The sequence below is a fragment of the Protopterus annectens genome, chromosome 5.part0 (assembly GCF_019279795.1).
Source record: "Protopterus annectens isolate FY-2018-M chromosome 5.part0, PAN1.0, whole genome shotgun sequence".
NCBI classification, from domain to species: Eukaryota; Metazoa; Chordata; order Ceratodontiformes; family Protopteridae; genus Protopterus; species Protopterus annectens.
Window position 1 is genome coordinate 1,454,142,570 of NC_056735.1, and position 26,168 is coordinate 1,454,168,737.

Here is a 26,168-nt window from a genome sequence, read left to right on the forward strand (position 1 = left end):
TGAATTTCAAAATGATGCAGATACTCTTTAGAAGGGTCTGACTCAGACAAATGATTGGTGCCAAAGCTATGGCCTAAAATTACATGCAAAAAATGCATAATTATACCCTTTGGAAAGTCAACTACTCCTGCAGATTACAACAATAATAGCACACCCCTAAGAGTGAACTCAGGGGTGAGAGATCTAGGTGCAGAGATAGCAGCCTGAACTTTGACTGCCATGTGTCCACAGTGATGAGAAAGTCCATCTATGTAGCACAGCTTATAAAAAAGGTATGGTATCCAGATCCATGGAAGATATAGCCCCACTGTACTTGACCTTTATCAGACCAATAATTGAGTACACAGCACCTTTTGGCATGTACTTGATCAGGTACTTACAACAGCTGGAGCAACCTCAGAAGCTCCTTATAAAAAATACAAGCTGTAAACAACATGTCCTATACTGATTGACTAAAGGGTTTATCCCTTTACTCTGTCTCCTACCAACTATTAAGGGGGTGATCTACGCCTAACGACCTACAAGGTGGTCACAAATCCAGCCCTGATGGAACTGTTAAAAATTCAAAAGACAAACTGCACAAGGGTCACCCAGTCTAGGGATCTAAGCCTGATTTGCGAAAAGAACAATGCATGCTGGAAAGAGAGATATATGTCTCACAGATTACCCCGCCTCAGAAATAGGCTTCCTATTCATGCAAAACAGAACCTTTCCCTGACGCTCTTCAAACACAGTTTGGATTAATGGATGGGGAATTGTAAATTCACTTCAGTTTTCAAACCAGAAGGATCCTTGGGACCAGTGCTAGATCTTTCTGGTTTAAACCCTTTTGTTTATACTTTGAAGATCAAGATGTTATCACGTCACTATCTGGTACCACTATTCTCTCTACTACTTTTTGTTGTAAAGCTGAATCTAAAAGACACCTATCATCATTTTCCTATTGCCAAGCATTTTACAATAATAGTAATAATTCTTAACAGAAGTAAAACGTTATACGATGTTAGTGTAGTCCATAATAGTGGCGTTTTGTATTGTGGCTAATTTCTTTTCACTTTGTTCACAGCATATAAAGTGGCTCACTGTCTAAGTCTTCTGTAGTGGGTGTTTCAGCTGCTTGAGTGTTGTTATTTTTGAGTGTGTGTGTGTGTGTGTGCATGTGTGTGTGTGTTTGCTCATTTTTATTTGTTTTGTTGAGTGTACTCATGTTTATTTGTAAATAGCTTTTGCAAAGGACTGTAATAAACATGATTTTTGTTCTGTAACAAGTTTGTGCTTTAAAAAAGGGAAAAAGCAGTCCACTCCTCTAATTTGGTAAACAGTTGCATATGTGTTAGAACACCGTGTGCTGTATGTGTATGTATGTGTTGCACCTTTCAACTTCTACCTCTACAGTTATGAACAAAAAATAATCAGGGAAAAGCCACCATATTAGTTACTCTTACTGGTGCTATTAACTCAAAATATTTTCCAAATTTAGGAGGGATAGAACAAAAGTTTGACAACAAATTAGAGGTGTTCCTGTAAATTCAGGAGGGATGAGTGGTAAATGTGGGTATGTGTATTGGACCTTTATGGTTTATGATTGAAAGTTAATTACTTTAGTTTCAATAAATAAATTAAATACATACGTATGTATACACACACACACACACACACACACACACACACACACACACACACACACACACACACGATTAATTACATACTTATTAGCAACGCCCATAGCTGGTTTTAGGTACAAGCATGCCCTGTGGTCGCTGAGGGCCCCCTGGTCCTGGGGGGCCCCCCCACCACTGCAACTTATGTTATCTTGATATTTTGTAACATGTCTGTCAAACCAACAAAAGCTAGTACAGCAAGCTTGTATACTTAAACCAGGTAAGTAACTATAACTCGTATTTATCTCCTTCAAAATTCAAAGATCTTTAGTTATAGTAACAGTATTTTGTCAAGTAACAAACTTTACAATTTCATTAAATATTTTACCAATGATATAATGTTCCAGCCTAGTTAAGCCCTGTTGGTGGACATCCTCTTCACTAAAATTAACAACATAGCCAGCTTTAGGTACCTACAATAACTGTGGCTGCAGGGGGCCCCTTAATCCTCATTGACTGTGTGGGGGCCCCACAAAAGCTGCTGTTGGTTGGGGAAAAATGAGGAGAAAAAATGTATTAATTTTCAATTACACTCTTTAACCTGAACAGGACTGTAATATGACCCTGTTAGGACAAAGCTGTAATGAACATAAGCAAAGTAAGCACTAGAGAGATCAGCAGCCCAGGGTGACCGATCTCAGTGCAAACTGTGGAGTTAAGAAGAGCTGATGCTTCTAATCTTCAGAGATGGTTTCTTTTTCAGGGTTTTTATACATACTGGCAGAACAACTGATACTATAACTCTCAACGTCTTTGCTGAAGAATTCTGTTCGGTGATAAAAATAATAGCATAAAGTCTCAAAATAAGGAACACATTTTATATATTACTCTAATTCACTTTGAAAAAGTTAATAGAATAACACATTTGCATCAACATGCAATTTTTAGACAATAAGTGTAAAACTCTGATTACTTGATTTAGTGTGACAGAGTAAAATTATGAGACAAAATCAGGAATATCTGTGAAATCTGGGATAGTGATAGGTATTAATTTACTAATTACCGAGGTAAATAACATTGTCTTATTCCTGTTGCTGTGTGATGACTGCTAAACAGCAGTCACTGATCTTGTGTAGCAGTACTAGTGTTGTACAATGTACTTGCTGAAATAAGTACAAAATTAACATTGGTGTGTGTGTGTGTGTTTGTGTCAAATATCACTGATTTTTATCAATGCACACATCCAATAATGCCGGAACACACACGTTATTCTTCTGGGTATCAATAAAAAATTTAGCTAACAAGTGATTATATTTCAAAAGTAAGGCATAATGTATGTCATAGGCATTCAGACACTTAGATCTTCTAGGTATCGGGTGGCCTCCACTCCCTAGACTGTATAAATAGATACAGGGGGCTCCCTTAATCATCCTTAACTGTAGGGACCCCAAAAAAGCTGTTTTTGGTTGAGGAAAAAGGAGGAGAAAAAATGCTTTCATTTTCTGATTGCACTCTTTAGCCTGGATGGAGTTATATGATATGACCCTGTTAGGATAAAACTGATGATAGCCTCTGTCCTCAACCACAAACATTCCAAAACATCCCTGCTCAGATGTTTGTGTACAGAAATTTACCATAGGTTATGTGGGTGCTGGGGATTGCGTAGTCATCATTTCCTTTACTTTTCTAACAGACCTCAGAGGTATACAAAGAAAGTTACTTTAGCTCCTGTAGGGGCAGTGTACTACCTGGTAGCAGCAAAGTAGAATACATTACTGCAATCATTATTTATTTTCACTTTCCTCACAATCAAACATCAGGCACATATACAGCTGGTTGCCTTCGGGGTTAGGATCGAGGAGTTAGTAGGCATGCTATGTATATGTATTTCAGCAGTCACTTGAAATACATGACTGTGGCCATTTGAACCTCTGCTTTCATCCCAATCTAACACCAGAGGGTTGCATAGGCAGTGACTGTCTTTTGGGAGGATTAGTGATGCAGGCAGTATTCCCATACAGGATCTGTGTATCCTCACAATTGACTTTTTAATTTACTTGGAGCTCCTATTTTTGTCAGCTTTGAATTTTAAGTCTTGGGTACAACTTACGTCTTCATTGAAAGAAAAAAGGACTGAAATTCTTTCTTCTTACTCACAATTTTTGTTTAGGCTACTTTTGGATTAAAAGGTTGGGAAATGCTCTAGCTTCTGGGGGCAGCAGCTTAATGGAGTTATTTCCTAAATGGGTATTACTATGCTGACTTGGTCAAGAAAGTATATAAAAAAGAAGGAAAACTAAAGCTGAACTGCAACATTGAATTTCTTTCCTTAATCATCATTTCTGTTCAAGCCATCATTGGGTAAAAAGAAAAAAAATAAACTTAAAAAGCACTTTAGAGCATATATAAAGTTATGGCCTCTTGAAAAAGCTGAAGAAAAAAAGGTAAAATGTGAGAAATGGAAGAAAAAAGTAATGTCCATAAGTGAGAAGCCCAACATGGGGAAAACAGAGGGGAACTCTAGAGGGTGTGTGTGTTTTTTTTTTTTTTTTTTTTTTTTTTTGGCGGGGGCTGAAACAGTAACCAGTGCCTTGGGTTCCATTGCATATTAGTTCTGTCCTGTACATAGAGTTGTTGTAATGTATCCTTGTTACACCTAAATGGCAGTAACTGTAAATGTCCCTTTGTGAGATGGGCCAACATAGTGTGGTATGCATGCCTGTTGTAATAAGATCATTGTAGCTACAGAACAGTCTGTGTGTACTACTCCTAAAAGCCTGCAACATGAACTAAAAAGATGGATAGAAGTAGTGGCAGTGACAGGGTGATACTTAGACTGAAAGTGCCCAGGGGGCCCCCAACTTGACATTTGCTGGGGGCCCCCAAAATGCTAACACCAGCCCTGGCAACGCCTCAATAATAAGATGGATGAGGGTTACTAAAGGCATTTAGTACCTTCAGAGAAACCCAACTGTGACCCCCCCCCCACCTCACTGATTGCCTTTTTGTGTTGTGTTGTAACTGGTGGTGATGGTAGATGTAAGCTGAAATTATATGCTAACAGCTTGTCTTTACATTGTACAGGGACCAGTCTGCAGACATTTAAAGATCACTACTTGTGAATGTTCTTCTTTGTCAATTAATAAAATTGTTTACTACAGGTGTGGCCTATGCTGAAACAAATTTGGGTATGAATATGAGTTGTGATTAAATGATTTACACCTAATCTGGCTGAAAATTGTATTATGAACTACAGCTGACCTAAGTAATACACTTTTGTTTGTTTGTTTGTTTTTTTGTATCCCAAAGCAAGCAGAGAGAAACAAACACCCTACAAATCCACCAATAAGAGAAACAAGGGTGTAGAAAGGAGGCTCAATACCAAAAAATGCCAAGTCGACATCTTTTATTCAAAATTTATAACTTAGCTGTCCTAAGCTTTAACAATGGAAAAATTGAAATATGGTCATTTAATCCAAGGTATCTACTCGCCTCCAAAATGACCTGCCAAAACAATTCTCTGTACTCAAGGTGAGTTTCCCAAGGGCCCCCTCTAATGTCCAGGGGACACTTTCCAAAACAAAAAAGTGAAACTTTGCCTGACTACATGTAATAGTATGTTTAAATAGAACATTTTTTTTAATTCTTTTAATGTCATATATATGTTCATAAATGCGTCTCTTCAATCTATGCTCTGTTTTCCCCATATAGAATGACTCACATTGGGAACAGGTGACAAGGTACACTACCCTCTCTGAATTACAGTTATAACAATCTGTTCCCAATAAAATTATATCCCTACTTACTATACATATACTTTCCTTATTGGAAATGTGTTGACATTGCTGACAGGCACTACATTTAAAGGTGCCCTTACGTTTGTTACTTCTACCTTTATTTTCTCCCTTTCTCATTTCTAAAAACATCTTCAGACTCCTATCCTTCCTATAGATAAATTTTAAGGGGACTGATCTGGCCAGTGGAAGATCCGTGATTCCCAGAAATCTTTCCCATTCTAATTTTAGAATATTATTCAAACCTATATTGTCACTATTGAACTCAGTGATAAATGCCCCATTACAATCTGTATTGTTCACTAAACTGTTATTCTGCTCAGGTAAAACATTCATACCCTTACTCAAGACCGGACTGAATTTTCCTTCCCTAAAACCACTCACTTCATTTCTAATACTCTCCACTAATGTAACACGATAGCTCCTTTCCAAAAATAACTGATCAAGAAAGTCACATTCATGTTTAAAAAACAGGTCATTTGAAGTCATTCGACAAGCTCAAATAAATTATCCCTTTACTATACTCCTTTTTTGGAAATAGTGGTGTGCACTAGTGTAATGAAGGTAGGAGTTGGAGTACGTATTCTTACGAAAAATCCTTGATTTAATACTACCATCCTCACCCTTTTCCAAAATGACATCTAAGAATTGCAAAATGTCTTTGGAAATAGTGTGAGTAAATTTAAAAAATTCAGTAGTGAACTCAATATATACCAGAAATTCCTGTAACTTAGCTTCTGTATCAACCCAAAAGATACAAATATTATCCAAGAATCTCACATAGTGGGTCCAACATTGCCTGAACTTGGAATGAAGAATGTATACTTTCTCCCACCATGCTAAAACAATCCTGGCATATGTGGGAGCACAATTCGCCTCCATTGCAACACCCTTTGTTTGATAGAAGAATTCCCCGTTAAAATATATATTAAAACCAGATCCATTAAAACTAATATCACATGTAAATCATTAGTAAAATATTTTGATCTTCTACTAAAATAGCTTCCAGCCAATTCATCCCTATGGAGTGGGGAATAACTGAAAAAAGGTCCTTAATATCTATAGTGACAAAAATGACATTTTCAAAACTACTATTAATATCTATTTTTCTTAAAAATTCCCAGGAATCCTTCAAGATTTGACTATTAGTACCCCAAACAGATGTGAGCTTAATGTCAATACATTTAGCCAGGTGTGCTGTTTTAGACCCCTCCCCTGACACTATAGGCTTAAGGGGTGGGTCATTGGGTCATTTGTTTTGCACATTTATCATTATCCGTATTCAATCTACTTATTCTTAGAAATTGTGCCTTTACTATCCCACGGAAAACGTGCCTAGCATGCATGCTGTTAGCATGTGTATATTTGTTTACTTGTATTTCCTTATTATACACACATGTTTTTATTATTCCAGAATCATTTATCAATTGTACATCAAGCTAAGATATTTTTCTCTAGAGCAGTTCATTCCAATTTTTACAGAACACACTGGTTATGGGGGATTTCAATTATCCCACCATCAAATGAGAAACCTACTCTAGCCCAAACTTGCTAGCTCAAAAGTTCCTTGACTTTGTGAATTCAAATGTCCTGGAGCAAATTGTCCATACCCCAACAAGAGGAACAAACATTCTAGATCTGGTCCTCACCAACATTTCAAACAGGTACACTGCTTCAACTGTTGGACCTTCGTTTGTTAAAATTGACCATAAATCAGTCACCTTTGAACTGACACTAACACCAGAATCCACAAAGGGTGAAATCAGACTAGAAAACTTTACTGCAAACTAAGTGCATTAATTGAATCCCCAAATGATGTCAGTATAGTCCAGGAGGGTCTCGCACAGACCAAAGACTGGAGTATTAGTCATTGTCTCAAACTGAATGCAAATAAATGCATCATTATTCCATTTGGCACAAATAATGCCCATTCAAACTATCAAATAACAACAATACCCTAAGTACCCATGAAGTGGTAAGTGACCTGGGATCACATGTTGACTGTGACCTTAACTTCAACCACCACATGTCTACCATTTTAAGGAAAGCTTTCCACATAGCTCACTTGATTAGTAAAGGCATCGCCTCAAGAGCAACAGAAGTTATAACCCCCCTGTATTCGGCACTTATCTGCCCCATAATTGAGTATAATGCCCCATTCAGTATGTACCATATTAGGCACCTGCAACAATTAGAGAGACCTCAGAGGTTTCTAACAAAGAAGATCAAGGCCTTCCAGCATGTGCCTTACACGGACTAATTAAGTCCCTGCCACTATACTCAGTATCGTATAGACTTCTTAGGGGAGACTTATGCCTAGCCTACAGAGCAACCCAAGATCTAAACCTAATGAACTTACTGCATATCCATAAATCAAATGGGTCTAGGGTTACCCATTCCAGGGACTTAAATATGGCCTGTAACTTAAATAGGACATGTTGGATGGACAGATTTATCTCCCAGCAATGGCCACGTCTTTGGAGCAGGCTACCAATTCATGTGAAACAAAGCACCTCAATGACACTGTTCAAGAGGAACCTGGACGAGTGGATGGGGCACTGTAAATTCTTACCAGCGACAGTGCCCACAACTCTCCTAGACATGGGCAGTCATCACTAAATGCAATCTAAGGTACTGACTAGTACTTTTATGGTATTACATTGGGTTGAAACAGCTAGGCTTAAAATGACCTCCAGGTCGATAGCCTAGTAATCTCCTATGATCCTATTTGGGCCAAAAATGGAAACAAGATGTCACTATCAATCAACTTCATCAAATACACCTAGATCTCAGAGTGTTAACTAGGACAGCCACTGATCAAGCAAAACAAATGACTTATGGCAAAAAAGCAAGTAACTTTGACAGGAAAACCCAATTTGTTTTGGAAAGAGAGAAAAATAACTCTTCCCACTTCAGACTGACTGAGACTTTGGACACTTTCCCACACAACTCTGTCCCTTAGCTGATTGCACTGCCACCTTCACCACAGTGCAGTTAGACTAATTCTCTCCTTTCAAAACTTAATTTCTCTGGTGCCACCTTTACATAACTACACTCCACTTTCCTCAAGCTAACAGCCAATAAAATTGTTAACCCTCTAAAACATATTTACAATTTGTCCCTGACATCCAGCATAGTCCTAACAGCTTTTAAACACAAAGTTATGCCATCTACTAGCTTACAGCAGGCAAACAAACTTCAAAAATACAATACTTGAGTCTGGTCTTCGAAAAAAAAAAAAAAAATAAGGAAAACTCCTTGGTTAGCGCATGACTCACTTTGCAACAGAAGGAGTCGGGATCTCTCAGTGCTGTCCACAGGAAAAAAAACATGATCACTGAAAGCAATAAGTGCATATAGTTGTCTACTTCCAGGCCATCTGCAGGACTTGTGAAATCTCTTCTGATAGGATGAACCTGGCAATGGTTACCCATTCGGTAACCATGCATTTGACTTCAGAGGCTTGTGGACAGGTTCAGTAAGATAGCATAAAATTCTACACAGACACAAGTTCTGCAGCACAGTGTTGGACAACTGCTAAACTAAGGTGGGGTATGTCTGGCATAGCTAAATGGGGGGGGGTTGGGTATCAGAGCTAGCTCCTCACTGCGTCATTAGGAGCACTCTTTGAATCTGAGGGCATGGGTGAAGGAAGGCATGGACTTCCCCTAACCCAAATGGCATACCTAAGAGTCATTGTTGACTCTGCCGTCATGTGCCTTTAGTGCAACTGTGTCTCATCACGGTGAGTTTCATCTGCATGTAATGTACTGTGCAAGCCAATGGTACCTTTTTTTGGAGGGGTCCCCCCTTTTCTTCACTGCTGTGTAACAATGGAGTTGGTTATATAAATTTAGGGGTTATGAGGGATTTGCCTACCCCACTGGGTGTGCATGGAACTTGTCCACTTTCCCTGTAAAAAAAAAAAAAAAAAAGGTTTCTGTGTCTTTTATGTTTTTTGGCTCATTGTTTTATGGTGCATAATTTGCTATAAACGGTAACCTGAAGGAAAGTGCTTCACATTCGTGTAGCTAAACCTTTACAATCTATTTAATTGAATTATATCAGATTCTAACTGTAGAGAACAAAATATGGGTAGTTTCATATTAACTATGGAGGTGAAAACATATGTGATGGGCTAACCAAAGTTGAAAAAAAAAACAATGACTAAAAACTGAACTGAGGATTTTCAACTATGTGGCTTCTGAACAGTAGTGAATGATAGAATCCACAGTTCAGTTCTGCTGGTGGGAGAGAAATACCAGTACGTGAGATGTAGTAATTTCTTCACCAGTTCCAGAGTTTCAAAAACTCTTAGCAAACAGGGAAAATGTTCATATCACACTGTTTGTTAATGTAGTGCATCACTATAAAATTTTACATCTGGTTCAGATGATGGAGGCTAGAAGACCTGAAGGGCTTTGAGAATTGCTCTGAACTCCAGGAACATTTATATACAATTGACAAGAATCCCTTTCTTCTCCATGATCTGAGTTGGGGCCCTCAGAAAAGATAAAAACTGTTTCCTGAATGAAAGGCATATTTATGTGGAGGTTATACAGTAAAGGCCACCATTCAAGTTATTGGCAAAGTAGGGGACTAGTATGAACCCAGTTGTCCAAGAGCTTACACTGTTTGTTTGTCTGAAGATGTCTGGATCCATGGTTCTTTCACATGTGCAGTCTGGGGAGGAGAGCAATCATGCCAGCTGTATGCATGTAAGCCAGTATCAAGACTTCTTTCCTTGAAAACCATGGGAGATGTACTTGATGGAGAAGAAAATGGTAACCTTGAGATGGCTGACTATTGGTACATCCTAGACCCGAGACAGAAACTGTCTCCACTGACCCAAGCTGATTACTATCCTCAAAAGGGGACTATGCTAGGGCAGCTCCAGGCAAGACTTTGGCAGAATTATTACCATTACTAGAAGAGATTTGATATATTTACCTCCAAAGATGGGGCTCCAAGATGCTATGTATCATGATAAAGGGATATGAAAATTCACATTGTCCAAAGTATCAGCAGTAGTGTGTAAACTTTTATTAAATATAGATGACACCAAGGAAAACCAGGATGTCTGGGTCCTACAGTTAAGAACATTGACCCCAACAATGAACATGATAATGTTCCTGTAACTAGAAGAAATACAATATGAAATTATTTATCATATATGTTGAGTATGCAAGATCAGTTTGCTTGGTTCAACAAGGGAATAAATGATTAAACCACAAACCTACAGAACCTCTTGTAAACAATGGTATGATATACAACACTCAGATCAAGAATATGTTGCAACTAGCTTATCATTTTGAGACAAGAAGGAGGGAGGAAAATCAGTGAAGGGGATCCTTGGGTCATCTACACAACAGCATATTCCTGTTTAGGACATTGTTTTTAAAGGGGATATATATCTGCTGGTCTGTTGGGGGGGGGGGACAAATAAGTATTTGGGAAGGGTACCACTGAGTTAAAGCATATAACCTTGCTCCAGGAGGACTGACACATTGATTTGTTCTGTTTCTTTTCATCTTCAACCTCAGGTTTAAGCACAAGTCAAGCACTTTAAAAGTAACATAATGTGAATGGTGATACAATAATATAAAGAAGGCAGTAGTAGTAGAACATACAGTAACAAAATGATAAGGAGGGCTGGCATAATGGTTAAGGTTTTTGCCTCAAAAGCACAAGGTACAAGGTTTAATTTTGGTCTAGAGTTATTGACTAGGCTTAAAATAGTCATTCAGGGCAGTTAGCCTGGTATTCACTTATGAACAAAAAATACAGTAAAAATAAATATAAAATGGTAAGATCTAATGAAAAATAATTAAACAAGTTAAGACATACTACAGTATGTTACCAACAGTAATAATTTCAGGCAGTGCAAAAGCTAGTCTTAAACTAGGTCAAATAAGAGAGAACCTGAAGTCACCCTTTACTATCAGCTTGCGTTTCTAAGCAGGAAACAAGATTTGATGGCAGCAGACATCTTGGTCCTTTAACATCATCTTGTTATCAATATTCACTTCCAGGTCACACACCTTAGAGATGAGTTTCTGCTGAAGGTGATACTAGGAAACTGAATTGACACTGAAGACACCCTAAGAGTAGCACATATGACCGAGAGCTGTATCTTTTAGGTGATGGGTTTAAGCTAATTATTGCCCATCCATTCAAGGATGCATTCCAAGTCTATTCCTAAATTAACAGCTAACACAGATACTTGAAGGAATAAGATGTAAGCAGAATGTCATCACTGCAGCAAATGGGTGCCAAGAATGGAACCATACTGACCATCAAGGTCAGGAGGGTAGGAGGTGGAGGAATTAACCCTTGAGGCCATTCTTTTCATTCAGCTCAAAAGGCAGGAGATAAATGAGAATCTGCTCTCAGCTACTGTTAATTGTATTAATATCAAACGGTGGCTGCCCAGCAGTGTGCTTTACAGTAGCCTTTTTCTAAGATACTCAATAGTTACAATCCTAATGTACCTCTGAGTTTGTAAACATCGATACAGGCATTGCTGCTATGCAGAAAGCAAGTTTCTAATGCTTATGCTTCTGAAATTTCTCAGTGCGGTGCATTCAGATTGCCCATCCTCTGAATGGCGCAGCTGATATACTAATAGAAGGTTTAGAATCATGTTCCCTAGGCTCTGCAAAGCTGGCATTTACTTAATGACTAATAGAATAAAGACCTCTGATGGGACATAAAGAATCCTCAGCAGGAACTATGCAGTTGAATCTAAGACCCTTAATGAAACATTCTTCAACAGATGAGATTTGCACACCTGTGAGATTTAAGATTTTGCATATACATAATCATTAGATCTTGGTATGGCAGACACTATATTGTTGATTTGGACCATTAAGTCACTGATTCAAAACGTTAGTATAATGGTTGAAAATACCTCCTTATCAAGAAATCTACCTTTTCACACTCACAGCATGGAGGTCAGCCCTAAACGTATTGTGTTATCTTCTGCCTTTGGTACGGGAGAAAAGGAGGTGCATAACTAAAAATAAAAATATTTCAGGCAGTATTTATTTCCAGTCCTCCTTTCCAGGAAAATATTGCATCCTCTGTAGCACATTCTCTGTCATTTAGAGCACTCTTACAAAATACTAAACACTGCAGAACTGTACCTGCATGATGTTCCAAACAATTAAGATACTTTAAGATCCTGCTGGTAGCTTTGACTTGAAGGATGTCGTGAAAGCTCGTGACCTCATCAGCTCACCTGAACATATCATCATATTTTTGGTCTATGGCTGATGACAACGGAACTCAAAACAGGACTCTCCTTTGAGAGTCAAAATTCTAAAGAAAGGTAGAAGCTTGGGATGACACCTCTAATAGTTTTTCCATTTCCACTTCTACCTCACAGAATTTGGGAGAAATGAGACAGTCCTCTGAGATGATTTGGACAAAGACAGAATTTCCACCTGGGTAAATAACTTTATTAGAACGGCATAAGCTGCCAAAGGACCTACTTTAAAATTATTTTACTTGGTGATCATATTTTATGCTTTTTCTCTCATGCATGCTGACCATCAAGCTCTTTTTATCAGACTCAGTCCATTTGTTCCCCACTAGGAGGTTGTACCTCATACCTTTTAGGGACAGGCCTGCTAAGGAAAGTTGTCATATAGGCAATGACAGGGGTTGCTGCCTTCCAGTGCTCTGGACTGAGGGTGGCTTTATTGGCCTAAAAATACCCACCCACCCTTGATGGGAAAATGGGCTGTGTCACCCCAGGGACTGACAATGCCCTCATCTATGCAAGCACATGCTCCCATATAGTCATTAATGAAGGATACCCACAGACAGTTCCTTCATGAGCCATGCTGTGCCCCCCACCAAGATAGGCACAATCATACTCACCTACCAGCACTGTTACACACCTAAGCTGCTAATCAAACTTGAGTTGTCTATTCCATAGTCAGCTGTCTATCCCTCTATGCCAATACTCAAGAAAAAAGCAAAAAAGGACAAACACAAAGATTTTTTTACACACTGAAGAAGTGTATGACCTGAAAGCTTTGTGGATATAGAATAAAATGTGTGCTTCTTTTGCTCAACATGTGCGCTATTTGGAATTCTGTTGTTGTGTATACCCCTCTATGCTGTCAGTGCTGTCTGTTTATTTGGGGAATCTTGATGCCACCTCACTATTGACATTTTGACTCACATAACCGTACATCATCACAAAAGTAAATGCTGCACGCCTTTTAAGTGTGTTATTGCATGGAGGATATGTCCAACACTAGTACTGAAGCTCCCACATCTTCCATCCCTAAATACATTACTTCCAACGTTGCTATATCTCAGGTGTGGGGGCAAAATGCACATTTACACAAAGTGCAACTTTTGCACTTTTATTAACTCTCAAATCTGCCAGTCAAAATATGACTGACAGATGTTGATGCTTTGCTAGGTCTTTGCTCTTTTACCTAAATTGCTATGATTTTGTCATGGAGATTCACTTAAAGTGCTGGTATTGTTCTTGAAAAAAGCGAAACAGAGGACCAGCAAACAAGGCACCTAGTATTGATATAAAATACTTTAATAAAAGTATTAGGTTCTTAGAACACAGACCGGTTTCGGCAAATACAAAAATCAAAGCCTTCTTCAGTGTGTGAGATTCATACAAAAAAGAAGGTTCTTTTTTGTATGAATCTCACACACTGAAGAAGGCTTTGATTTTTGTATTTTTGTATGAATCTCACACACTGAAGAAGGCTTTGATTTTTGTATTTGCTGAAACCGGTCTGTGTTCTAAGAGCCTAATGCTTTTATTAAAGTATTTTATATCAATACTAGGTGCCTTGCTTGCTGGTCCTCTGTTTCGCTTTGTACACTGTTTCCTTTGGGACCCTGCAGCTGCCGTACTCGCAGAGGTTGCATCATTTGTGGTTTATTGTTCTTGAAAAGTCATGATTCTGTGCTGACAAATATTGCTGTAATGGGAAAGTGAAACGCTTTTAGAACATCTGACAGCTCACTTGTTCTCTTCAGTTAACTATCAAGAGACACTCTTTCAGCTACGTTTACTTGTAATGAACTGCTACTGAATTTAATTAAGTTTTAAGAGTGCATTATATTCAACATAAAGTCTGACAGTGGTTTGAACAGTGTATTGTACTTGTAGCAGGCTCTTGATGTTCCTTTTGGCTTCCCGAACCTTGCTCAATTATAAACTGGACAAAGCTACAACTTGTGGAGTCCAATTCCTTTAACTACAGCTCTGATCAGCATTTCCCATAGACATCACTGCCATTGCTATTTGTATTAGTGGGCATGCAGAGACTCAAAAGTGTTTAGGTTCTTCAGTTTTCTCATGTGTGGCTTTGGAGTTAGGATACATTAATAGGGAGAGTATAGGTAGTGCTTTTTATGCTGTTTATGTTCAGTTCAAGCTTCAAACAATTGATTTCTTCTGGGTGAAGCTCTGGCCAGCTGCAACCCAATGAAACATACTGTCATCTTTTCTTTTAATCTGCAATATCAGTGCCTTGCAAATACAGTGATACATATTAGCTTTGCAAAGAGCAAAATTAAGTAGATATGCTTATTTGCCATTTGGATAAATAAAATCACAGCAAATTGCTTCTCTAATTGTAAATGCTAAATTTATTTTAAAATACCTCTTTCTGGCAACGATTTACTTTTGTGTTTTCAAATGACAGATTTTAACTTAATTGTTGGCTAGATCCTGTATCTAATCCACCCCATTCCCAAACACATTAATATTACTCAGTTTGGTATTTGTTTTTTCCATATATAATATCTTTCTCTAATTACCCATAACTAAGATTTATTAAACATTTAATCATGTGTGCATTGCTGTTCTTTATAGTGTCATACAGAACTTGATGTTCTATCCAACCTCTACATTACTCTTTAATGGATAAATGCATAAATATTTCCCTTATTTTATTCTGCCTCCAGTTTATTCATATTTCCTTTTATTCCTCCAAATTTCCATTCCATCTGCACCCTTTTACTTCACCTATCATGGCTCTTCTTGTGGGGATAGGCAGCAGATTGAAGGGAATAACTATTTCCAGAATCCCCAAAGGTAGTTTTGCATGGAAAGGGTTGTACACTCGGTATTGAATGATCGCACTTTCAAAAGTTCGACTGTCATATGGTCAACATCATATGGTCGAATTTTTGAAAGTTAGAACATTTTAATGGAGATCTCCATACAGCGTGGAATGGGAAGTTTTCCCTTTTCTGCACTGTAGTGCAATCTCGGAGTTGGTATATTTAAAGAGCAGGGGGTGTGGGGGTCACAGTCATCATCTGCTTTTGGCTGTTCCTGTTAAGGGACGCCACAGCGGATCATCTGTTTCCATTTCTTCCTGTCCTCTGCATCTTGCTCTGTCACACCAACCACCTGCATGTCCTCTCTCATCACATCCATAAACCTTATCTTAGGCCTTCCTCTTTTCCTGTTACCTGCTAGCTTCATCCTTAGCATCTTTTTCCCAATATACCCAGCATCCCTCCTCAGCACATGTCCAAACCAATGTAATCTTGACTCTCTGGCTTTGTCTCCAAACCTTCCAACCTGGGCTGACCTTCTAATATACTTATTCCTAATCCTGTCCACCCTCGTCATACCCAGTGCAAATCTTAACATCTTTAACTGTGCCACATCCAGCTCTAACTCCTGCCTTTTTGTCAATGCCACTGTCTCCAACCCATATAACATAGCTGGTCTCACTACCCTCTTGTAGACCTTTCCTTTCACTCTTACTCGTACTCATCTATCACAAATCACTCCTGACACTCTTCTCCACCCAGTCCATCCTGCCTCTACTCTCTTCTTCACCTGTCTTCCACACTCACCATTACTCTGAACTATTGATCCCAAGTATTTAAACTCATCCACCTTCACCACCTCTACTCCTTGCATCCTCACCATTGCTCTATCCTCCCTCTCATTCACACACATATATTCTGTCTTAGTCCTGCTGACCTTCATTCCTCTTCTCTATAGAACATATCTCCATCTCTCCAGGGTCTCCTCCACCTGTTCCCTACTCTCACTACAGATCACAATGTCATCTGCAAACATCATAGTCCACGGGGACTCCCGTATGATCTCATCTGTCAACCTGTCCATCAACACTGCAAATAAGAAAGGGCTCAGAGCTGATGCTTGATGTAATCCCACCTCCACCTTAAACACATCCATCACTCCCACTGCAGACTTCACCGCTGTCACACTACCCTCGTACATATCATGTACCACTCTTACATACTTCTCTGACACTCCTGACATCCTCATACAATACCACAACTCCTCTCTAGGCACCCTGTCATATGCTTTCTCTAAGTCTACAAAAACACAATGCAACTCCTTCTGACCTTCTCTGTACTTTTCCATCAACACTCTCAGAGCAAACATCGCATCTGTAGTGCTCTTTCCCAGCATGAAACCATACTGCTGATCACTAATCATCACATCCCTTCTTAACCTAGCTTCCACTACTCTTTCCCATAACTTCATGCTGTGACTGATCAATTTAACCCTGCTGTAGTTACCACAGCTCTGCACTTCACCCTTATTCTTAAAAATCGGTACCAAAACACTTTTTCTCCATTTTTCAGGCATTTTCTCACTTTCCAAGATTTCATTAAACAATCTGGTTAGAAACTTCACTGCCATTTCACCTAAACACCTCCATGCTTCCACAGGTATGTCATCTGGACCAACAGCCTTTCCATTCTTCATCCTCTTCATAGCTATCCTTACTTCCTCCTTGCTAATCCATTGCACTTCATGATTCACTATCCCCACATCATCCAACCTTCTCTCCCTCTCATTCTCTTCATTCATCAACCCCTCAGAGTACTCTTTCCATCTGCTCAACACACTCTCCTCACGTGTGAGTATGTTTCCCTCATTATCCTTTATCACCTTTACTTGTTGCACATCTTTCCTAGCTCGGTAACTCTGTCTAGCCCATTAGTACAGGTCCTTTTCTCCCTCCTTAGTGTCCAACCGTTCATACAACTCTTCATACGCCTTATTCTTAGCCTTCGCCACCTTTCTCTTTGCCATGCACCTCATCTCCTTATACTCTTGTCTGCTTTCTTCATCGCTCTGACAATCCCACTTCTTCTTCTTTGCCAACCTCTTTCTCTGTATGTGGGGGGGGGCACAGTATAATTTAAAATGTTCAGGTAGGTTATTTGTATTTTTTTATAAGATTTTCGAACTGTTAAATGTTCGATCATATGGTGTCGACCATACGACACTCGAACTTTTGAAAGTTTGATTATCTAATGCAGACCCGTACACTCATGGACTGAACTAGGTGAATTAGTGTTGGAAGCATTCAAGACAGCATGGGACAGATGGAAAAGGAGTAAAAGGTAGAGGTGGAAGCTAGGGAGATTAGGGAGAGACTGACTGACTGACTCTTTTTGCCACCAAATAATTGTAATATAATAGAATCTATGACCCCACTGAGATAGTCAACCCTATGGAGGAAGCCCATAGGTGCAGTGGAGATACAGATTGCCTATACAATGGAAGGTAGACAAGAGAGATGGAGTTGTCATATTTGCTGGCTTGGCTGAAGGGTTTCATAATTATCCTTGCTACTTCACTAGCATTCTCAGAATATGCCCCAAAGGGTGGTGCATGGGCATCTGAGTGGTGGCCCGATGTAGAGATTTGATACCTCAAAATGATCCCTTCCTCTTGGTAGGCAAACAGATTGACTGTGCCATCTGGTTTATGCAAGAACTCAAGTCGCTCAAATAAAACCCAAGTCTCCAACCTTTCCCCTATCAGCAAAATGAAGACAAGACAGCAGGCAAAACCTTTCACATGTCCTTCATTTGGCAGTTAGCTCTTCCAATGTCCAGGTTGCTAGTAAAAGCAGGGTTAGAGTCAGGGCTTCACCCTTTCTACACCATGGAGCTCACCTCATCCATACTTCCAAAATATCATTTTCTCTTACACATATCTCTCTTATAATGTTTTCATCTCTTTACTTATGTATTTCTTTACATTTGCTATCAAATTACAACTCAAGTACCTGCTCTATCCTGCTATTACTTATCCAACATACAAATATCTGGTCAGGTTATACGATATTACTTCCTCATTCACTAGTGCATCTCATTGCAGTGCTACTCATAATACAATGTCAGTTATACTCTCACTCTCACCCTGTCCTCTGCTTAAATCATACGATGACACACAACGTCCAGATTACATCTACCACACCTTCATCTACCCTTTCCATTCTAGCTCATAACTTGCACTTATATTGGAGTGCTTTTAAAAGTTGGCTACAGTCTCCCCATTGTCATTCAGTCTTCATCTTATCTTGTGGGGATGCACACCCCCCAGCCATGGTTAGCACCAACCTTAGTGCCTTCAAACTTGAAAACATCTATTTCAGATCTCACTTTATATACTTCAATTGCTTGTTACCAGTCTAGGTTCCACTAGTAACAAGAAAGAGCATCTTAAATTCTGTACCTTAGTGTACGTTCCAAATGTCATAAGTGTGTATAAAACATGGTTAAAACTGGGCTCCATGCTCAGTCAGTTATAGTCTCAAAAATATCATAACTTCTAAAAGAACCATCCAAGTAAAAGGAGTGATGGTAATTGTGGATACAACAGCCCTAGTAAAGAAAGTATATGCCTGTATCTTGTCCATCAAATGCTCCTCTACTGATCCTTATGGACCATGCTCGCTCACTGTAGAGGTCACTATTGCAGTTCATCTAAAGGTTTACCTCATGCCTGCCTCTCTCCCTTCTCCAGTTTCTTTTACAATTCTACTAGTAGGGTGCCCCTGTTGAAAAACTCTTTAGACCTCAAGGTGATATACTCCACATAGATTAAATAACCATAGCCCAATCAGCTAAAAGGCTTTCCCCCAAGACCTAATATGCAGACAGGTAACCAGCCACTTATAAATACTCCTGCCCCTAACATCACTTTCATAATACAAAACCATGACGTTTCCCCATTTGTCTTTAGTGACCACGCATCACATCTGTTTAAATAGATGTGGAGAAGACCATATATCCCCCACATCATTGTCACTGTCATAGATACCCTCCTCATAGGCAATATATGATCTGTCAGTACCTTAGATAAGTCGATTGGTTACTCATCCTAGTAACCTTAGTGTGCATTGGATGGATAAGTGCATATTAGTTATCTAAAACCCTTCTAAATGTTGATGTATCAAAGGACTGCCCAACACTGAATGCCTTAGAAATGAGATCTCTGCTTAAACTACGAGATAAAACTTGACATGACAACAAAAAGTCTGAGTATATGCATTACTATAATTAATTTATTCTCTTCTGGAATGTGATTAACAACAAGAAGAGGAATGAAACTCCAATGTCTGGCATTACTGACTACCTGCAAGAATACCAGGGCAGGGACAAAAATAAAAAGATACATCAGGGATGTTCTTTCAACTCAGGAATGTCAGGTGTGCATGTGTGAGAGTGTGTGTGTGTCTGTGCCTGTGTGTGCATGTGTGTGGGAGACTGAATGACAGGGGGGGGTGCCTCTGTCAACATGTTGCAAGAGCTGACAGTGGTGACTACTGCAAGAAAACAGAAAGCATGAAAAAAAACAGTGACAGTGAAAGTGAGTGGCTTAGTAAGTAATGATTGCAAGCACCACAAAAAAAGCAAATGAAAACATATGAGAAACAACTAATAGCCCAGGTGGTGGCTTTGGAAGGTGACACAGGTATACCTCAAGAGATATATTGATCCAAGCTGAGAGAAAGTCTGGGCAAGAGTGGAATAAATGGATGTCATTATAAGCATATGATGAGCAAAGAGAGTGGCCATAAGTCTGACATATATTAAACAATCATTTGCTTACTGGGAAAGTCTGACTTGGAACAAGCCAATTTTCAGAGGAGCGCCAGGGAGAAACGCTCAAGACGCATGTCTTTGTAACGTGGGAGGAAACCAGAGTACCTGGAGGAAACCCACACGAATGCAGGGAGGACATGCAGACTCCGCACAGAGGGCACCTCAGTGGAGAATCAAACTGGAGAACCTCTTGCTGTGAGGCGACAATGCAAACTGCTGCACCAGTGTGCCAACAATGCAAGTAATGCAGTGAGAGGAGCTGCATCTGAAACTTAAATGAAGCATGTAATCCATAATTAGAAATGTGTGAAGGTGTACAGCCCTTGAATTTCCCCAATAAAATGCAAAAGGCTAGTTTAATTTCAGACCCAAGTGCTTGCATGTGGGGTGATGGTGGTAGTATATTACAACCTAACCACCTGAAACTTTGTAAAGGAACCAGGTAAATATGATATTTTATCACAACATAACTGTTCGAATATATTTGCAAAGCTGTTGCATAAATTCCAGTACAACTAACAGTAAAAATACATTTACAAAACTCTCCTCTAATAAGCAAAACCAAACACATGCAATAAATGCTGAAGTCATTCACAAAGTTGCATTTCAAAAAAGTTCTGAAATAATTCATGCTGTAAAATCCTGCAAGTAAGGCCAACACACATTGCTTATATTAAAAGTGCTTTAAAATGTAGTATCATTAAAGTAAAGTAAAAAAAAATATCTATTTTACTATAATTTAAAATGAATGACCGAGTCTGCAATTCATGCAGGACTAGCAACCAACCCTAAACTGAACAGAGCACCTGAACATTAAAATAAAAACTTTTAGAGAAATTTGTTGCCATGCTGTGTTGAAAAGGCAGCCAATTAAACAGCAAAGAGTATACAATATACCAGTCAGTATAATTGGAAACCAAGTAATAGTAAAGGAAATGTGTGCCCAAACTGTAGCCCTGCCCTGCCCCAACCATAACCTATCACCTTAGAAAAATCACAGAACTAAGATGGCGGTGGATGTGGTGTATGTTGACTCCTGACTTGCATGACCCATCTACTGCCTGGTCCGCAAATATCCAGCAGCACCAGTTCCACACATTAATTTGACAAAGTTTAGCTCTCATTTTATACATGGTACCTTCTATGCACACAACCATGCCTGAAAAAAATGTGACACATATACCACAGCATAGAAAAAGCAACAGAGAAAAAAAAAGTTTGTGAGTGAAAAAGCAACAGTCATAGTAGTGAGCATTATATAATAAAGGCTCATTACTATTCAAAAATGAGCATGCTGATTGGATAACCCAACCAGTGTGTCTGTTATTAATCAAGCATATACCTACAGAAAAAGTCTGACCGTTGGAGTACCACTGAGTGGCAAGACTATCTATTGGCTTATGCTGAGGGACAGAGAAAATATGAGAAAAATCAGGGTTGTTCTGCAAAACTAAAGGAACAGAAACCTACCTGATTTTCCTTATAATTTTGTGTTTTCCATAATAAAACAAGCAAACAAACAAATAGAAACAGAGATTCTCTTTTCTTAGTCATGTCTCCTGCCCTGCATGGATGTACTGTGCAACAGTAGGAGCAAACATAAGTGTCATATGCCTGCCCATTACATCAGCATGAAAAGAGAACACGGAAGAAGACTGAAGTACCATTATACAAACACATTTATTTCTTAAATAATGTAATTGTATAATATACTCCTGTATGTGGCTATATCAGGATCTACCTGTGGCATACCTCTCAGCTTTTCCATGCAAGAAATCTGGACAAAGACTAAAATAATGGGGGGACAAAGGCCCAAAAATAGGGACAGATTTTAAATATTGTTCTTAGAAAGTAGCTAGAATAATATGATTTGTGTTAGCATGCATTTTTCTGAAGGATATGAAGTATGAAACTCAAATGTATGTCATTATTTATTGACTTCAATCTTCAGTGATTTTCCAGAAAACCACAAATTTTACAAGGAACAGCCCAAAAATATGCGGCAAAAATGGACATTTTGCAAAAATTTGTACAGTTGAGGGGTATGTGTTTGCCATTGTTTAATCACTCAGGCTTCACCCTTGTGATGAAACCACAGCAACCATAGGTAACTCCTGATATATCCACACATGGTAATGGATTATTGTAGAATGTGACAGTCATTAGCTAAAGCTTACTTCTATATACTGGGCTAAATATAGCTCCCATGAGATAGTATGCATTTATCTCATACCCAGAAGTGAGAATTAATGTCAGTGACTGTCTCATGAATGATTTTCATGTATCAGCATATTGCTGACTTGTCCTTTTAGCATTTTGGTTGTTCATCTGTCTTGCAATTATATACTGTAGCTTGCTCTTTGTTCAACAGTATTTGTTTTACTGTATCCACTTTCCTGTAAACATTAGAATATGTTTAAATCGACTGAAGGAAAAAAGGTTACCTTTGGTACAGGTGATTTGATGCCATGCACCAAAGCATGTAAACAGTATGTATCACATATCTGATAGTCCAGTCATGTGATACTATTCAATAGGATGTTAAACCAAGCTATCATGAAAAAATCCTCAGTAGAAAAACAGATGCAGTTTTGAAGGTTACTGTTGATGGCCTTCCAAATCTTATCTGCCAGCTTTGAAACTACTTTAGACCATTCATGCACACTTTTTATAATAGCTCCTATCTCAAAACTTCATTCACACCAAACAAAGGTGTCCATGTCAGGAGCTAGCTGCTTCATACAAGTCTTTCAATGTATTCATGACAAAAAAAACTTATTTGAAAAATATTACACTTTTTATTTTTTTACTATTTTACCTCTTGGTCCCACAAATCCTTTTCCTCCTTGATCTCCAAAGTCCCCTTTGTCACCCTTTATCATAGCTGCAGCCACGGAAATGTTCATGTGTGCCACTCCATTTGGACCTTGCGCTCCCCGTTCACCTTAAAATTGCAAATGAAGCTCATTCAGTTAGGAACCATGCCTTTAATACTATGTAAGAAAATTACAGAAAAACATGGATGCAGGTATGCAGTACTTCAAAACTGGAAGATCAATGTGTGTGTGTGTGTGTGTGTGTGTGTGTGTGTGTGTGTGTGTGTCTGTGTGTGTGTGTGTGTGTGTGTGTGTGTGTGTGTGTGTGTGTGTGTGTGTGTGTGTGTGTGTGTGTGTGTGTCTGTGTGTGTCTGTGTGTGTGTGTGTGTGTGTGTGTGTGTGTGTGCATGTGTTTACTATCATTTAAGTTATCACAACAATGTTTAATCACTAAATAACATGATTGGAAGGTCAGAAGATGAGAATGCTGACTACTACTTGTTCAATGTTGAATACTGAAGCTCATGACCTACACAGACTCAGGAACAAGTGATAACATGGATCCAAAAGGGAAGGGGGCAAGTCCGGATCTTCGAACAAGTAATCTTCAGCATTCTCATCTTGTAACCTTCTGGTCACTTTATTTAGTGATTTGACATTGTAGCGATCATTAAAATGATAGTAAACTCGGTGTGTGTGTGTTTGTGTGTGTGTGTGTGTGTGTGTGTGTGTGTGTGTGTGTATGTCTCTGTTATATAAACATATATAAAAAAGTTGCAGCATCTATACAGGTTGGCATATGTTTATACACATATGAATTCATTTATGTACATATACAAATGTAATGTCATACACACACACACACACACACACACACACACACACACACACGCACACACAAATGTACAGTTAATGTTGAAATACAATTGCATCAAATTATAGGAACTGTCAGCAAAAAGGAATGCCAAACTATTGATAATTCATGATGTGCACATATAGTCATAATATGCTGACTATGGGTGCCCCTCATGAATTATCTAGAAACATAAATGTAAGCCATAACAATGAACAGCCTTTACTTTACATCTTTACAGTGAATGTCTTTAATTATTCCACAAAATGCTAAGGTGCAATTTAGCTTGTCAGTCATTTTTTGACTTAGCAAAAGCATAATTTTTCTGCTGGTGTATCATTGTTGCATCATCTATCCTATGATGTCATCTAAATCTGTACTTTCCTTAATGCTTCTTTTTGGCAATGTGCCCTTTTTTAAAATGTAACATTTAGTGGGTGTGACTGTCAAAGGAGGTAGGATAGTAGCTTTGAATTGACAGAAGTGGTAACAGTTGATGCCACACTCCAACCTCATATAAAAATGGGGAAAAAGAGGATTGTTGATGATTATGATGCCTAAGGCTTCATCTACTTGAGTTAGTCTTAGAGTTCAGGTGGATATAAAAGATCCCATGCCATCTACTGAAAAGAGTGGGGGAAGCTCCCCAGTGGCCTGGATGAATTTCCATAGATGTATAAATACCACCTTGGGTTTCCCCTGGAAAGATGATACTAGCCTAGAGAGACTAATCTCATCAACAAAGGAGAAATAAATAAATAAATCATACAATTTAAGATGTAAATAATGTTGCTGATAATGAACAATGGGATAAAAGCAAAAGCCAGAAAGTAATAACAATTAGTGACAAACTTGGATATTTAAGAGTGGAACATGACAGGGAGAGTGATGGCAGAAGGAGAATATAAAAATATAAAGCACAACCAGTTGGCATTATACACTAATGGTGTAGATCTGGGTGTGGCAGGGTTGTTTGTCCCCCTCAACAACATATGATTGCATGGAAAGAGAAAGGTGAATACTGACAGTTATCCCCCCAATGAAGGATGAGAAAATGTGATGGAATTTAAGTGGAGGTGTGGAGCAAAGGTCCAGTTTCCTTGATTCTCCAGTCTGCGTCCTCAACTCTGTGAGGTAAAGTGCAATTAAAAAAAAAGGCTTTCAAAATGCAGCAAGCCACTTGCTATAAATATGAAAATAGTAAGTAGTTTGTTACTGTTACAATACCACCCAATAGGTCATTCAACCCTAAACCCCAACTACAATAGCAATAATCAGAATTTCTGGATGTTGGTGCTGTAATAAGCCCCACTGGCAACTACTGATTGTACCCCTTTGCCCTAACCTATCTATGTATGTGATCAGAAATGATACACATAGCATGCCATTGCTTCATTTCCTCCTGCTGGGGTGCTCATGGGAATCAGACGGGATTAATACGGTTGAGCAGTGGCAAGAGACAGCTTGGAATGTAAGACAACAATAAGAGGAATGATTTAAGGGTGGATGAAAAACTGAGTGAAACTAAATGTGGACATAAAAGTGGCATCAGTGACCTTGTGGGAAAGAAGAGTGATTATAAGGAAGGGCTACCCAGAGAGGGCATGCCAGGAGAGCACAACACATTTATTGTCACAGAGGACAGCATATATACTGTCTTAAAAACTGAATACGTACGCTTGTCTATTTAGCTGATTGAGGGCACTTGAGAAAAGTAGGAATGAAGCGTCTTGAATGATTAGCTGGTAGGTTGTGACAACATTCAGTCTACTGAAGATGATGCACATTTGAAAGAAAAGATGAATAGAAGCAAATGACCAATAATGCTTAAAAAAGGTTTTTAAGTTACACTATGGAAGCATTACAGTTATTTGTATGGCACTGTGTAGCTTTTGTTCTTGTCTGATAGTTTATTGTATGATGCTATAAAAAAGGTCAAAACTGACCTAAATATATGAATGGATAATGTTAGTTTGCTCTAAAAATGTACTAGACCCTCAACGATAAGAGAGAATCTGTAATAGAGCACTGCTGATGTAAAGATCTAAATGTAAGGACCCGAGATAAAGGTTTAGAAATAAATATGATTTTGTTTATGATAGCAGTAAAAATTGTATGAGATTAAAGAAATGACAGCAAGCAAGCCCAGTACAGCAGACTGCTGCTACTCTGAATATGATCCTTTACTCTGCTAACACTTCTTTTTTCCTTGAAGTCAGCA

At 38.7% G+C, this 26,168-nt stretch overlaps 1 protein-coding gene across 1 annotated transcript in view; it reads right to left on the reverse strand.

Moving 5' to 3' along the window:
- Positions 1–26,168, reverse strand: part of COL4A2 (collagen type IV alpha 2 chain) — a 1,470,466-nt gene that overhangs the window by 288,464 nt on the left and 1,155,834 nt on the right. The window contains exon 32 of the mRNA XM_044071270.1: positions 23,097–23,222. Within this exon, the coding sequence (XP_043927205.1) occupies positions 23,097–23,222 (126 nt within the window). The remainder of the gene's footprint in view (positions 1–23,096; positions 23,223–26,168) is intronic.